The sequence below is a fragment of the Spermophilus citellus genome (assembly GCF_964194105.1).
Source record: "Spermophilus citellus genome assembly, chromosome: 1".
NCBI classification, from domain to species: Eukaryota; Metazoa; Chordata; class Mammalia; order Rodentia; family Sciuridae; genus Spermophilus; species Spermophilus citellus.
The window spans coordinates 88842025-88859040 of record NC_138182.1 but is presented as its reverse complement, the minus strand read 5'-3'; the positions used below and the strand labels follow the sequence as shown (position 1 = coordinate 88859040).

The 17016-nt window shown below is 40.5% G+C and overlaps 1 protein-coding gene across 1 annotated transcript; it reads right to left on the bottom strand.

Annotated features, from left to right (window-relative positions):
• Window positions 1–1398: 1398 nt before the first annotated feature.
• On the bottom strand, window positions 1399–2331 carry LOC308642674 (olfactory receptor 14C36-like; the record flags this gene model as incomplete). The annotated part of the gene is made up of 1 exon (XM_081281808.1): window positions 1399–2331. One exon carries the CDS (start codon window positions 2329–2331, stop codon window positions 1399–1401), a length of 933 nt encoding a protein of 310 aa, XP_081137934.1.
• Window positions 2332–17016: the final 14685 nt, after the last annotated feature.

Sequence of the window (17016 nt, the reverse complement as noted above, 5' to 3'; positions counted from 1 at the left end):
CTTGCCTAAAAACTTTAATAAGTCTATTCATCAATTAATCATATATGTTTATTATTTTGTATTTTCTTAGGTAATAAGTACATTTATGTATTTCTCCATATTTTCATATTAGTGTAATGTTGAACAAATTGTTTTTCAGAATTTGTAATTTAAAATCTTGAATGTGATATTATATAAATATTTTTTCTCACTGTGTTATATAAGTAAACCTAAATAAAATTGTCCTTCAGCATATGTCATTTATTATTGATAATTTCAAAGTATATGCCAATGAGGGCACTAGAATACTTGGGGAGAAATAACTTGTGGGAGGTGATGAAAGACTGCCACAAGACAGGTGGGGTTGTGCAAGCCTGCAATCATAGTGCCTCAGGAGGCTAAGGCAGGAGGATCAGAGGTTCCAAGACAGCATTAGCAAGGGAGCAAGACCTGAAACCACTTAGCAAGACCCCATTGTAAGTAACCCCCAAAAAGGACTGGGTATGAGACCTTAAGTGCAATCTTTGGTTTAAAAATAATAATAATAATAATAATAATAATAATAATAATAATAATAATAGCAAATATACTTCCATAAGGTTTCAGGGAACAAGTACAGACAGGTGTACTTTAAGAATCAAGTACAGTAAACTGGGGGGAATTTTATAGTTGACCCAATCAGAAATTTAGGCCAAGAAATAATGGTCCACCATGTCATACTTTTGAGGCATGGCACATTAGTATAGATGTCACATAAGTAAGATGTGTGGGAGGTAAACCATAGAGCTGACCTGCAACTCATGCTGCATGCTTTGTCCCCCCCACTGAGTCACTCATGGACATAATAAAAGACTGGCAGCTGCCACTGCCAGGGAAGCACCAGGTGCTCTTTCTAGTGGATGGATTTGACTGTTGGGACACAGGGTGTGGTAAACAGGGCTCTCTGTTTATTCATGGACAAGGAATTACTCTTCTCATGTTCCAAATAGATTGGTTATAACTCCTTCAGTATTTAATTATTGCATATATTCAAAGTAGTTAAATTGATACAGTTAGGTACCACAGTGCTTAGAATTTTGCTTGACACTTCTCTGAATAATAGCATATTATGTGAGTGTAAGTTTTCTTCAGATTTGATTGGTAAAGTTTTCCTCTGTGACAATACTTGATACAGGCACTGCAACGTATTTGATGAATCTTTAATGTATGCCTCCACAAATGATTTCAACAAATATATTAAATTATATTAACTCATTAAAAGACACATTGATTAAATTACACATTTTATAAAGGATCCATATTCACACAAAGTGACATTAAAGTAGGTAATTTAACTTGTATCACCCAGATATGAAGAGCATTTTCCCTAATCTTGAACTTCACTCAGACAAATTAGGATGATGCTGACATGCATCTTTATCATTTCCCTGAGAATAACTGTCTTTGCATTACTCTCCCCACAGCTTCTTTTACCTGCTTGTTCCTGAGACTGTAGATGAGAGGATTCAGGAAGGGAGGAACCATGGTGTAAAAAGCAGAGAGAACCATGTCTTGGAGGGTATCAGAGGTTGCTGAGGGCCTCAGGTACACAGCTGTGCCAGAACTGAGGAACACGGAAAACACGAGGATGTGAGGAGTGCAGGTGGAGAAGGCCTTCGCTGACTTCCCAGTGGGAAATTTCAGCACAGCAGAAAATATGCGAATATATGACATGGCAATAAATGTAAAGCAACCACCACAAATAAGCACAGCAGAGACAAGAAGGAGGACCAGGTTACTGGTGGTGTCTGAGCAGGAGAGCCTCAGCAGGGAGGGGACATCACAGAAGAACTGATGGACCACGTTTGACTGGCAGAAGGACAGCCGGAATGTGTTCCCAGTGTGCACACCTGCATACAGCAGACCACTGAGCAGGGAAGCCAGGATCATGCGGACACAAAACTTTGGGTTCATGATGAGTGGGTACTGGAGGGGCTGGCAGATGGCCACATAGCGGTCCCAGGCCATGATGGTGAGAAATAGCATCTCCACATATGCACAAAAAATGACCAAGAAGATCTGTTTTGCACAGCCAGGCACTGAAATGGCCCTGTTGCCAGTGAGAGAGTTGACACAGGCATTGGGGACAGTGATGGAAATGAAGCCCATGTCCAAGATGGACAGGTTCCTGAGGAAGAAGTACATGGGTGTGTTCAGGTTTTGGTCAACAGTGGTGACAGTGATGATGAGAAGGTTCCCTAACAAGGTACCCAGGTAGGTCATTGGGAATACTGTGAAATAGAGGAAACTCAGATTCCAGCCCTCAGGAGAGCCCAGGAGGAGAAATTCAGTTACCATGGTGGCATTGGCCATTTGCTGTAAATTCTGGTTGTCTGAGAAGATAAAGAGAGAAGAGAGAGGAAGGAAAAAGAACATGATGAATACAATTACTTGGGGCTGGTATTGTTGTTCAGTCATAGAGTTCCTGTCTAGCATGTGTTAAAAAACCTCCATTGATCATTTGAAAAAAATGCAATTACTTTGTATATTCTTTTTTGTAGTATTTTTCATGTATTTGGCAATTGCTTTCCCTGTAGAGGAAGATCACTCTTGGTTTTCTGATATGTTTACTCATTTTGAGCGGAGTGCATCTCCAGGTGCAGGTATGGAGGTCTGCAGCCCAGGGTCTGGACCTGAACTGCAGGGCTTGTCCACAGCTCCCCATCAGGCCTCCACTGACCTTCTGAGACTCCTGTGTGAAGCATTTCTAGGGGTTTTCCCTGTAGGGCATAATGTAATGTGGGGCATGTTGCATCAGAAAAGAGGAAAATTAACTTGCTGGCTTCACTCACTTCCCAGTCCTGGGGCCACATGTGGCTAAGAGAGCACCTAGCAATTAGCCAGAAGGCATTGCCCTGGGTTGGGATGAAGAATGGAACCACCTCTAGGATAGGATCAGAACCCCTCTGCCCTCATGGATATTACTGCCTGTAGGATGGGTGTAGATGTAAATTCTCCCCACCCTGTTGACCTTTATCCTGATTGGCTCCTGTACATTATATTAGCTGTGTATGTTTTCACTTTAAAGAAGATCCTGCTTTGACAGTTCTCCCTGGCGTGTCTGATTGTCCTCCTGAGAAGGAGGGCTGGGTGTGGGTGGCCAGTTGACCTTTACCTTTCTTGGCCTGTCCTAGTGGGGTGTGCTCCTCCATCTCTCCCACAGGTCAGGAGGGAATGGGGGGCTAAAAAGCCCGACATTTCCCTCTTCTCCTGCATGGCCACCTGTCTGATAGTGCATTCTTTAATATTCTCCAATTTATTTACCTTCATTTTAGTCCATGAATATAATTTCCACATTATTTTGCCATTGTATTCACACTTAATAATGCAAATAATAATTACTTTCTACTTTTTTTAATATATAGGAAACTATTCATAATGGTGTATTATATATCTTCATGAACACGAATAAATTTGGCTCATTTGGAAAACATCTCAAGAATTTACTTTCTCACCCAGGCTCACAGGTCCAGTGTTGTGAAAACTGAGGTGACCTGACTGCACTTGGACTTGCCTGCAGGCCTCCACTCTCCCTGCAGCTCCCCCAGGACATGCATGGTGCTGTCTTATGGCCAAACGACCTCAACCAGACCAGTCCCAGCCTCCCTGAGGCTCTTTCCTCTCCAACTGAGCAGCATATGTTCTTTTCAACCTCTAGGTCCCAGCCCAGCTGACTTTGACCTAAACTTCTACCTTTACCTTGTTCTGTTTTCATGTTCAGCACCATGAAGTTGAAGCATCTTTTGTCCAGAACATAATTTGCCTTAGTCTTGGTAACACCTTCTATTATATTGCTTTCTTATCAATGTCACAATCTCACAAACTGAAACTGGCTGTAAACCCTAAAAGGAAGGTTTTGCTCATACTTTCAACACTTCTGTAGCAGTTCAGTCCAATTCACTCCTGAGTCACCTGCATCTTCATCTCCTCAACCCTCTGTAAACTGGGGTCCTCCTCAGCACATTGCCAGGTTAACAACACAGGCTCTTAGAAAAAAGGCCTTTCGTCTCATCCTGCCTGGGCTCCTCTGGAAATCTGTGTGTATCCCAGGGCAATAGGTGGGTGGTCAGACTCATGTAGGTTGTTGTTAATTTGGTGGTGATTGTGAAGTTCAAGGGGTCAGTCTACCTGCAATCTGATCCTCCTGACACACATGACATTCAGCCTGAGGGACTCTCTTGTTCACTGCTGACTTTTTTTACTGTGATGTATTAATTTCTTTTTTCCCCTTAGTAGGTATTGGGCTTTAAAGGAGACTCTACTGGAATCTTTCCTCTGAAACCTTTTTCATAATCTCTAATTTTTCTTCCAATTTTGTTGAGTGTTAGAAATCAACATGGTATACAACCTTTCAGCTAATCAATATACATTCATCACCTCAAGTCTCTGGTGCAAATTCCTTGATTTGGGACCTTATATTATTCATCATTTTACGTTTCAGTAGCAGTGCATGACTTCCTGCGCAGTGGTTAACTACCTAGCACCTGCTGGCATAGTTCAGACCATTCACTTAGACTGGTTTTTTTATGCCACTGATTTACAGATGAAAAGCTCCCAAGCAGGCTCTTCCCCTTCTGCACTGCTGTGGCACACACAGTGCAGGGTAGTGTGAGGTCAAGTTCACTTACAAATCTAGATGTCTTTAAAGCAGTACTCGCCCAACAAATATTACTAAGGACATAAATATGGTGACAGGTATTTCAGACCTTGAGGATTTGAAAAGATGAAAAATGTTGGTATTTTAAAATAAATTCATTACCATTAGAGGACAAATATAATAACACAATATATAAGGTGTAAATACATATGACAAATTGAGAATGTGATGGGTGATGAGATAATTCCATATTAAAAACCTAGCAGCTTTTTCTCCTTCTGTACTGACTTCTGGACCCTTCATGGGTGATTGTTGACCAACCCCAGGCATTTGTGTAAAATATTAGTTGGAAAATCAACTATCTGTTAGGATTTGGAAGCTGGAGAAGATCCACTTGAGACATTTTCTTTGTTTCACTTTTTTTTATACTAAACCATATACTGTCTTTGTTTTTGCAACAGAATTTAGTAATTTCTCTAGTAAGTACTTTGAATTACTTCTACTTAATTGATGTCCTTTTCTTGCTTATGTGATTTAACTACAACTTGAAAACTTCTCTACATTTATCTTAATTTTCTCATGGATGAATCTCCTAGAAAACTTCAGACTATGGATGTGATACAGTAAATACATGAATCATCACTTAACTCTCATAGGTCCTCAGAGTATTCCTGCAGATCTTAAAAATATGAATACTTTATGAATCCAGATTTTGTGAAATAAGACATTGGCTTTAATTTTTGCAGTTTGACCTCCATAATTTTAGAGTGTTCAGAACTACATTCTTCTTTAATGGGTGAAAATTGCTTATTGAATATTCCCTTAAAAAATCCAAAATGTGGGGCATAAAGAAAAACAAGATTAGATATCTTGAGGGTACAAAAAATAAGTGCAATGAAATATCAGCATATGTTTAATGCCAGAAGTATGTAGAGAGACTGCTCCAAGTGCTTCCCTCTATAACTGGGGACAGCTGACATTCTTTTTTCCTTTTGTTACTTCTCTTGATAGTGCTTAAAATGAAGAAGTGTATGGATCGCAAGTAAAAATGCAAAGCATTTCTTTTATTTTTTGGCTCATAATGTTTTTTTTAATTTTTTTAGTTTGTTGTAATTAGTTATACATGGCAGCAGAATGCATTTTGGCACATTGTACACAAATTGAGCACAACTTCTCCTTCCTCTGGCTGAACATGGTGCAGAGTCATACTAGTAGTGTAATCATACATGTATAGTGGGTAATAATGTCTGTCTCATTCCACCATCCTTCTGATCCCCACGTTGCCTCCCCTTCTTTCACTTTTCTGTGCATAATCCATTTATTTCTTGGGTTGTAAGAGACAGGAATTAATCATTTTCTAAATTATATTTTTCTGTATTAGGAGTTATGGATTAATGCTATTGATCAGCCATTGGGGAATGCTGAGAGGCACTTATCATATGCTGAGCTTGATAATGAGCTTCCAAAGGCTGCACCACTGTATTTTTATATTATTTACACTGGACACACAATCCTCATCACACCTGATATAACTTTAGTATGAAATGTGAAAAATTATTGAAAAGGAGATCATAATTGTCATCATGACAGAAAGGTGAAGTTGGTGAATTCAAAATGCTTCAATGACAATTTTATAGTATATTAGAAGTTTTATTTTCAATGCTACTGAAAAATAAGAATATCATTTGCTAAATGAACTCAACTATTTGGCAATTTTCTTTCTTGTCATGATACAAATGTTTTCCTGGACACCTCTCTTATCTATGCAGATAATTTTGTGCATTTTCTAAGTGTGTGGTCAGTAAAATAATTTGAAAAGTATAATTTTAAACCAACAAGAGGCAGTATGAAGAGCGATCACATTTTATACTTGCAAACAGCATTCATAAGTCCACAGCACTCCAGTTACACTAATATGTACACAGCAATTACTACAGTGTTTACAAGACTTCTCTGTGCCTGTTATTCTTGCACAATTAACCAAGCATTTATTGAGATACCTCAAAATATTCATGAGATTGCAATTTGCTGAGCAGAATCAAAATTAGGCTCAGATGAGCTTGGACTCTAACTTCGAAGTACTCACTCTTGAGTGTCACCCGTTCTCCACCTGGGAGCAGAACCCTGTCTCTCCTTGGCAACTCCCATCCACTGAGTCTGCAGCCAGATGGACCAGTCCAGCCAGCTCTGTACAATGTGGGATGTGGGAATCTCAGTCATCTCTGCTTTATGTGAACTTGGTGCCTGGCCAGTGGTAGCAGGGCCCCTGGGAGCCTAGAGCTCAGCCTGCAGAGACAGCAGGAGGCCTGAGCACACCACCAGGCAACAGCACCTCCAGAGCCCAGGATAGAGGACCTGGCCATGTGCCAAGATGGACAGTGGATGACACAGTGGAACTCCTCTGCTGAGCATCACCCTAAGTCAATATTGAAAATTGAGTAACACTGAGGAGATACTGATGGTGTTCACTGTGTGTGTTAATCTCTGCCCTCCTCATTGTGAAGGAGGAGTGTTTACAGGGATCAGTTAACATTAAGGGTGGTGGGCAACTCTCACTCATCAACCTGTAAGTGGGAAACCTCTAACAGAGTCTGCATTTCAGCAGCAACATTTCTTATCCTTGAGATAAAATGCAAATGATTTAAAGATAACTTTGGCAAGAGTTCATGGTTATCAATTCAGTGTTATATACTATATTTAAAAATTGCACAATATCCAACTAAATCTTGTACAGAATATTTGTATATCTTCAAATGAACCATCTAATCCATTACACACAATATCTCTGCTTATCATTAATTAGAGTCACTGGAAACCACTGTGTATAATCTCCATTTTTTTAAATTTATATGTCCCAGACATTTTGTTTGACTAGAATCATTCAATATGTGCTGTTTTTATGATGTGGATTCAGCCTGATGTTTTCAAAATTATTTTACACTGTAGCATTTATCACTATTTCATTTTTAAGGGATGAATAACAGTCCATTATATGTATACACCAGCACTTTAAAAATCCATGCATCCACTGATGGATGTTTTGCTCTTCACTGTGGTAACATGAGGTGAGATTTGTTGATAATCTTCTATAGGGGCTTCTTTGTATCCTGGGAGAGATTCCACATGAATGTGTTCTATAATCCATCTGATATGCTGCTGGATTTGCTTTGCTAGGTTTTGTAGGGAATGTTGGCCTATGTTCTGATCAGAGCTATTATCTTCTGATCTTCATTTCAATATGGCTTTTTCCATATTGTCTTTAGCTACTCATCCCCCACCTTGTGCCTGTCCTAAAGGAAAAATAAGGAAGAAAATAAATCTGTATTGATCCAGAAAAAGAGAGGAAAAAACAAAGACCCTGTATCTACAGGCATTAGGAATGATGGCCACCTTGGTCTTTAGGCCACTAGGTCTGTGAGATTGAAAGACCCAATGAGGAGGGATGTCACTGTATGGTCCTAGGGGGCTCCAAGGCTAGGAAAAGAGTACAATGTAAGTGACTTCATCTGCAGTATAGACAACATTATTTATTACATCTATGCACCTTATTTGACTTTGAGTCTCATGGACAATGAAACAAAGGAAAATGTCCAAGAACAAGATTCAGTATTTGACTTGGTCACCATTGTACAGCTCGAGGGTGATCCTACATTCCTGAAAATTCAAAAGTTACAAAGGAATCTTTAACCTTCTGTACTAGTATTGGTACAGACCAAACTGAGGCCCAGAGCCCAGCACAGGGAAGGAACACTGATAATGATGAGCCACAGAGGGAAGCCTAATGAAGCACGGTCTCAGAGTGACCCGTGAGCATCGTCCCCTTGTCTCACTCATGATCTTCAGCAGACCCTGGGCCAAGGCCAGCAGCATCCACTACTTTATGGACATTTCATGTGAAACATAGTGAGCAGGACCTGGCGTTGGTCATCAGAACAATGTAGCTTCTAAACTAAGACCAATCTCAGGTGTACTGGTGATCGGTCTAGCTTTCACAGGTTAACTATCATCTCTAGTATAACCTTCCCTACGTCTAGGAAGAAAGTACAGAATATAAAAACCATTATGAAAGAATACCAAGTCAGATGCCTAGAAACAAGTTTAATGAAGAAAGAATGATGTGGATGGACACCTTCTCTTCAATCCGACAGCAGTGTTCCACAGGTGAGGGATCCAAGATAAAAAGGACTCCTCTGTTTTTAGATTTATGAGAAGGAATGATCAAGAAATCAGGAAAGAAAGTTAAGGATAAAGAGGAAGAGGATTCTGCTTCTTGGAGCCCCAGAGGGGTCCAGGGGTCACAGTGCTGACCTCCCTGCAGGCCATGGAGGGAGAGGAGCACTATCACCTGCCATGGAATCCTGTCCATCTTGGCCTTGGACTGTCCCTGGACTATTGGAATTGTCTTTCCTCCTGTCCCTCAGGACCTCGGAGAGGCCAGCAGCATTGTTCAGGGCAGAGCCAGCCACAGACTCCTCATGAACACAACATTCATCAAGCACTCTCCAGGGTGGGGCAAGTGAGGTGGGGGCCTGCCCCTCCTAGGCACAATGACCTCTGTGGAAGTGGGAGGCCTGTGCTTAGGGCTGGAGCAAATCCACTTGTCCTGTGGGCTGTTTCCTTAGAGGGATGCATTGAGTCTCTAATCTACAGCAAGCACAGTGTGAAAACAGGGTTTTCTGCAGCAGAGGCTGGAGCCATACTGATCCTGGTAGCCAATGGCAGCCTGTCTGCTCCATGCACCTCCCTGAGCATGCTCAGAGTCATGTCTACCATGCCCTGCAGGCATGGTCAATGGTTTGTGTGTCAAGTTTCTGAGTCCTAAAGAGACCTCCTGTCTGCTCTCCCAAGAGTCTCTATTTGAATTTATACAAATGTATTTATTATTTATATTTTTGCCTGGGATAAAATGTATTATTGCAAAAATGTGGATGTTGTTTTCATAGCTCAGAAGGTAGTCTCATATATGTAGTAATTCTTAAATATGTTACTGCTTTCTCTTTTTCTATAGTTCAACCTAATGTCATTTTATGAAGGATGAATATAAATAATAGTGTAGATCACAAAATTATTATATTAAAACATTCATGGGTCTTAATTAAGTGATACCAGGGTAGGCAGTGTAACCTGTAAAGGCCAGATTTGAAGACCTTCAACTAATTATAAATCTTAACAGTAAAATTAGGCTAATACTGAAATGCATCTTTATCGTCTCCCTGAGAACAACTGTCTTTGCATTACTGTCCCCACAGCTTCCTTTACCTGCTTGTTCCTGAGACTGTAGATGAGAGGATTCAGGAAGGGAGGAACCATGGTGTAAAAGGCAGAGATAACAATGTTCTGGAGGGTGTTAGAGGTTGCTGAAAGCCTCAGGTACATACCTGTGACGGAATTGAGGAAGACGGACACCATGAGGATGTGAGGGGTGCAGGTGGAGAAGGCCTTCCCTGGGGCTCTGGTGGGAAATTTCACCACAGCAGAAAATATGCAAATGTATGACATGATTTTTATTTCAAAGTAGCCACCACCAATGATTATAATAGAGACAAGAAAAAGGACCATGTTGCTTATGGTGTCTGAGCAGGAGAGCCTCAGCAGAGAGGGGACATCACAAAAGAACTGATGGACCATGTTTGACTGTCAGAAGGACAGCTGGAATGTGTTCCCAGTGTGCACACCTGCATACAGCAGACCACTGAGCAGGGAAGCTAGCATCATGCAGACACAAAACTGAGGTTCATGATGAGGGGGTACTGGAGGGGCTGGCAGATGGCCACTTTTGCTCTCCTATATCATCCTTTAATGCACAAAACATTTAATTATGTATATCCTGAACTTTGTCTCTGTCATTTTTTCTGCTGTGCTGGTCATGGATTCTAATAATTTATTATCTTGGTTTGTTTAGAGCATTTTCTTCCCTTGTTTGTTCTTGGTGTTTGGGTGTCTTCCCTTCTATCACTGTGGATCTGAGGTATTACAGTTTTTACCCTGTAGGCTTATGGTGTCCCTGCAGGATTTCAATACCTCTCCTTTAGTGGGGAGAACAATATTAACACATTGCAATACAAACAACATTCAGCCTTAAACCAAATAGTTGATATTAAGATGTTTATGGTTTTGTCATGATATACAGAAATGGTGAGTTCAATTCTCATCTTCAACACAATCAGGAGGTTTGCCAAAGGGTCTATAATTTCTGGTGGACAATGAGAAAGCCAGAGGTGAGGTGTAAGATAAAGAGTTAAGGAGGTAGGAGGTGAGGATACAGAGTTTTTGGCTCTTAGGAAGAGTGGAAAAGGAATCTAAAGTTGGATTGTAGGAGTAGAAAAGAGAGAAAGTTATTTGGGGGAGACAAGCAACTGGAAAGACAATACAGAGTACAAAAAAACAAACATAATTTTTTAAATGTAAAAATAGGCAATAAAAGAATATGCAACACAACTGTAATATACTGTTCAGACATCCCAGACCTCAGTAGCATAATACACGAAAAGTACTTGGTTCCACCAATGTTGGGGATGTGAGGTTGAGAGATGAGAGAGAGAGAGAAAAGAAGAAAAAAAATCTCGAAGGAAAATAGAAGGATTGTTTTTGTTGGAGGTCAGGATCTTTCCTGCTTCCCTTCTCATCTGATAGGTGGGCTTGTCTGTTGTTTCCTGGTGTCTCCACTCTCAGGTCAGTGAAGGTTTTTAGAGTGGGAGGGTTGATCTTGGAGGCAGAGATCCTCAGGTTGGGCTATAGTATCTGCTGGTCCCCAGTGGAGACTGCACCTCAAGGATCTCCTTTGGAGCCTGCTCCTGCGATGTGGGCACTTGGTCTTATCTCCTTGTATCACATGTACCCCTCACAGTTTCTGGTCTCTAAGTCTCTAAACTGGATCTCCCTCATTTCCTCCCTTTCTACTTTCCAATCAGGAACCTCTCTCTGGAGGTATGTGGGAAGCACTCTGGGGGACGTAAACCTGTTACGGAGAGCTGTTTTGTAGCTGGCAGAGCAGGACCAGGCTTTGAGGGATATGGACCAGCCGTGTAGCCTCAAGCCCTATGCCAGGTTAGTGGTGGCAGGGGAAGAGGGGTAACTGGGGACTATAGGTACCTTAATCTTGCTTCTAGTCCCCAGCCCATGTCCCAAGCTGGGATTTCCCCCAAGTTAATATGGTGACAAAGGTGTCCCATGATGGAGGCAGCTGCTGTCACAGATGGGGTGTTGGGTTGGCTTGGGTTGAGTGGTGGAGTTGCGTGGCATTTTCAGAGACGCAGCTCTATGGCCTGCAGTGTTGTTGCTGATGGCTATCCCCAGAACTCGTCCTGTGTCTCCAGGCTTCGTCCTTTACCCCCAGGTGCAGGCTACTACATGAAGGGGACTATGGCAGTGGTTGCAGTGTCCCAAGATGGAGACTACCAGGGGAGCCCCATATTGGTAGATGGGGGTCCACATAGGAGTGCCTCTGGAGGCCCTATGTGTGGGCAGTGGCTGGGTATCCTGTGTGAGTAGGCAGCCAGGGATCCTGTGTGGGTGCTGATGCCAGTGGTCCCACCACTGCACAGCAGCTGGAGGTCCTATGTGGGCGAGCAGCTGGGAATCCTGCACTGAACTGAGGCCTGGAGACCTGCGTGGGCACAGTGGCCAGGATTGCTGCACAAGCAGCTTTTGGAGGTCCTCTAATAACTAGCAGAGCAACTGTATACCACTACTAGAATTGCAGGTCACAGAGCAACACAGACTGCAGCCTCCCTCTAACTCGCTATCTTGGGTCCCCCTCCCTTGTCGTGTGGGCTGTGCAGGGCTTGCTGACCTGCTGTTGAGGTGTTCTGTTAGGTCTAATGACATTTCTCCGTGTTTCTCTATCATTTGTTTTCCTGGAGAGAAGAAATGTGTTTTCATTTAAAAACATGCATATAGCACTTATTTATTGCAACATCTTAAGTAATGTGTTTTTATTTCAGATTATTCATGGACATAGGAGTATGTATTCCTTCTTATGCTTCAGATGGTGGTAGGAAGCTGCATTAGATGTTCCAAGTCTGCAACGTTGCAGAGGAAGGAGGACTGTCCTTGCTTCACATGGGGGTCAATTATGGGGTCACGGCAATGCTGGAAGCAAGTCTCCTGATCATGTTCATGTTTCCCTGATGACACAAAAAGTGGGTGGACCAGATTTGAGCTGTCCATGGCAGAGGGAGGACACTGTGTTCCAAGAGCACTGAGGTGCTCTGCTGCACCCTGGGGGGACATGGCCCTTTCTTGAGTCACTTGTGTGATATTAGGAAGAGGCCCTGAGGCCCTGGATTGTCAGTCTGTACTAGGAGGAAATAAGAAGAGTAGGACCTCAGAGGCTCTGGGGAAGGCAGAGCATGCTCAGCAATTCCTGGGTGCTGCTGGCAAATAAAGTGGCTGTGTATTTCTCTATCAGCACTAATAACAATTCTCCATGTTAAACATTCACCAGATTCTTCCTATGAAGCTCAAGTAACTGCTTAAAGAAGGTGCTGTGTATTGTGCAGACCATGTTCTCACATTTATATCTTAAATCATTTAGAGTTGATTTTTGAGTAACATGAAAGACAGAGGCCTGGTTTAATTCTTTTGTAAATGTGAATTTCTAATTTTGGTCCTTTTTTTTATTGATTGTTCAAAACATTACAAAGCTCATGACATATCATGTTCCATACATTTGATTCAAGTGGGTTATGAACTCCCCTTTTTTACCCCAAATACAAGTTGCAGAATCACATTGGTTACACATCCACATTTTTACATAATAGCATATTAATGACTGTTATATTCTGCTACCTTTCAAAGATGTTGTGTCTGCTGAGAAGTAAAAAATAAATATTAAAAAATTAATTTTGGTCCTTTGCCCAATGTGTGTTATTGGCAACATTGTTAAAAATAATTTAGTTGTAATTTCATGGATTTATTTCTATGTATTTGTGGTATATTTGAAAGTCAGACAGAATGAATATCTCTAATTTTTCTCCCTTTTCTCAGGATTAGGTTCGGTATTGAGGATATTCTGTGATTCCATTCTAGTTTTAGAATTTTTTTCCATTTATGAATAAGATCTTGAGTTTTGATGGGGTTTGCATTGAGTAGTAAGAATATTTTAACAATATTCATTATTCCAATTCATGAACGTAATATAACTTTCATTTATTTTTGTGATTTCTTTATGAATATTTTATACTTTTCAATCTAGATTTTTTAACCTCCTGATTAAGTTTATTTCTAGATATGTTTTGAAGCCATTAAAATATATTGACTTCTTTATTTGTTTTGTAGAAATTTTGCTATTACTCTGTAGAGATGATACTTGTTTTGTGTATTTATTTTGTATCCTATTACTTCTTGAATTTGTTTATTATTTCCATCAGTTTTTGGTGGAGTTTTTAGATCTTTTTCTCTATAAAATGATATCATCATTATCATATGATAATAACTGATCTTCTTCTCCTCAGTTTGTATGCTTCTTATTTCTTTCTAATATCTAATTCTCTGGATAGATCTTAAAGTAGTGGATAGATCTTAAAGTAGTGTACTAAAGAAAATTCATGAGAGTGGTCCTCCTGGTCTTCTTCTATGTCTTAGAGTAAAGCTTTCAGATTTCCCCATTCAGTATGATGTTAGTTGAAGGTTTGTCACATATGACCATTATTGTGTTGAAATACATACTCTCTACCCTTAATTTGTGAGTTTTATTTTTATCATGAACAGATGTTGAGTTTGTCAAGTAATTTTATATGCTGTTGAAATAATTATATAACTTTAATCTTTTCTTTTAATGTGACATATCACATTCATTGTGTAAATATGTAGATGTGCTGAACACAGTAGTAAATGATATTCCCTGTGACGAATTCCATTTGATCATAGTGTACAATATTTTAAATGTGTTCTTGAGTTTGGTTTGTCAGTATTTTATTGAGGAAATTTGCATCTCTGTAATTTTGCATTTCTGTAATTTTATTTCTATTTTTGTTGTATTCAATGTTAGAATAATAAACATTTATATTATTTTCAAAATTTTCTGACTTTCTGTGTCTCCATGGTTGCTTTTTTTGACAAGTGTTAAATGAGAAAGATGCTGACGTTCAATTTTTCCAGTCCTACAAGCTAACTTGTGAATTCCACAAGCTGAGTTCCTGCCCTGGTGTTCCACTTAAACATTGGGGGAAGGCTGGGCAGGTTGGCACGTGCCTGTAATTTCAGTGTGAAGATGAGGCAGGAGGATCACAAGTTCATGGCAAATCTGGGCAACTAAGCGTGGACCTGAGCAACTTAGCAAGACCCTGTCTCAAGAATACCAGTATCATGAAGTCCATAGCACCTAGGGGAGCTGTTCTTGTGACTCAGAACCTCTGGCAGGATCTAAAGCCAAAGAGTGATAGACATTTTCTAAATGTCCCAAATCTCAATGAAATCCAAACCAAGATTCAGCAAGAATTTCATTCAGTTTGGCATGGTTTACTACAAAGAACTCTAATGTGAGCTCACAAACTGTGGCCTGCCAATGTATCCTGAGGCAAGCAATGTGGTTTAGAATTTTGAATAATACTTTTGATTGAATTTCTCTTTCTATTCACTTATATTTTCAAATTTATTAATTATATTTTAGCCTTAAATTTTGGGCTTACAAATTAATTATTTCTCTTTTAATTTTTTTTCCTTTTTTATTGATTATTTAAAACATTACAGAGCTCATGATATATCATCTTTCATACATTTGACTCAAATTGGGTTTTGAACTCCCATTTTCACCCCAAATACAGATTGCAGAATCACATCTGTTACATATTCACATTTTTACATAATGCCATATTAGTGACTGTTGTATTCTGCTACCTTTCCTATCCCCTACTATCACCCCTCCCCTCCCTCCCCTCCCATCTTCCCTCTCTACCTCCTCTGCTGTTATTCAATTCTCTCCCTTTTTTCCCTACCCCTTGCCCCTCATAACCTCTTATAATTTTATGTATCATTGAAGGTCTCCTACCATTTCCATATGCTTTCCCTTTTAATATTTTGAATTTTCTCTTATTTTACTCAAGATTTTAAGTGTCTTTTTCAAATTATTAAACATCTGCAGCAGTTTCTACATTTAAGTTATTCTTGACATAATTTTCTTTTTTCTTTTTTATTTGAAACCCCCAGTTTGCTGACTTACAATGTTAGCTTCAATTTTTGTTTTATATTTCTCCTTGGATACCTCATACATAACATTTGAGTTCTATTTCACAATAATATCATCAAATATTACATTTTTCTTTAAAGAAAATGATTTTTATTATCAATTCTGATTATAATATTCCATCATGTGTGGTTTTTGTCCCAGGGGCTTAAGCACTTAGACCTTTTGGTCCACCCAGGGATATTAATTGCCGGGTTTTGTTTGTGACTAAATCACTCATGGGTCACTCTAGGGGAACTGGGCTAACTGGGCTGTGAGAAATAACCACACAAGAGCAAAAATACCTTTTTCACTGGGGTCACTATGATGGCTCCTCTGACCTTAAGGGTCCACAGAAGGAGAGAGAGAGAGAGAGAGAGAGAGAGAGAGAGCAGGCACTGACCCCTTTTATTGATAAGAAGCTATTCAAATGAGGCAAGGGGTCAAGTTTCAGAGGGCTGAGTCTAGCTTCATGATGTCCACTGTCAGCAGGGTGACTGACACCTGGGTAGGCCACACCCAAGGGCACAGTAAGATAAGGGGACACAGAAAGGCACTTCCATGGAACATTCTATCCCAAACAGGGCAAGGGCTTATATTACAAAGAAACAGGTGAGCATAACTCCACCCATGGGGCTGTACAGGCTGGATTTGAACTCACCATCATCCTGCCTCAGCCCGCTGAGCTCTGGGATTACCGGCATGTGTCCATGCCCTTGGTCCATCTCTATTTTTCAGGAATGGTAATATCTTTATATTTATACTTTATTCCTAGTTGGTTTTTGATAATTATGATGATGGACATATATGGGGTAAAATCAAGCAGCAGTTACAGTGATTTCAGTTTCACCAGTTCTGGGAATGTCAGCTCTTGGTTCTGGAAGGACCCTGGCACCACCTTTCTTCTGCAGTGGTTGTTGTAGCCAGTCATCAGGTAAGAACAGTGATGGGGTTGCTAAGCTTGGTTCCTTAAGTTACTTGAGGCCAAGGAAGTGGTGCCTCACCCACTTTACCATCATTTCTGTCATCTTCACCATGGTTCCTGTGGGGCTGATCCTGGCTTCCTATGGCTGCATTGCTCAGGCTGTCAGGAACATGAAATCAGAGGAGGGAAGGATGAGAGCCATTTCTACCAGCTGCTCCCACCTCCTCATGGTCTTCATGTTTTATGGGACAGTGGCCATGGTGCACACTGACTCTAAGAGCAACTTTGCTTCAAAGAACGGCAAGTTTTTCA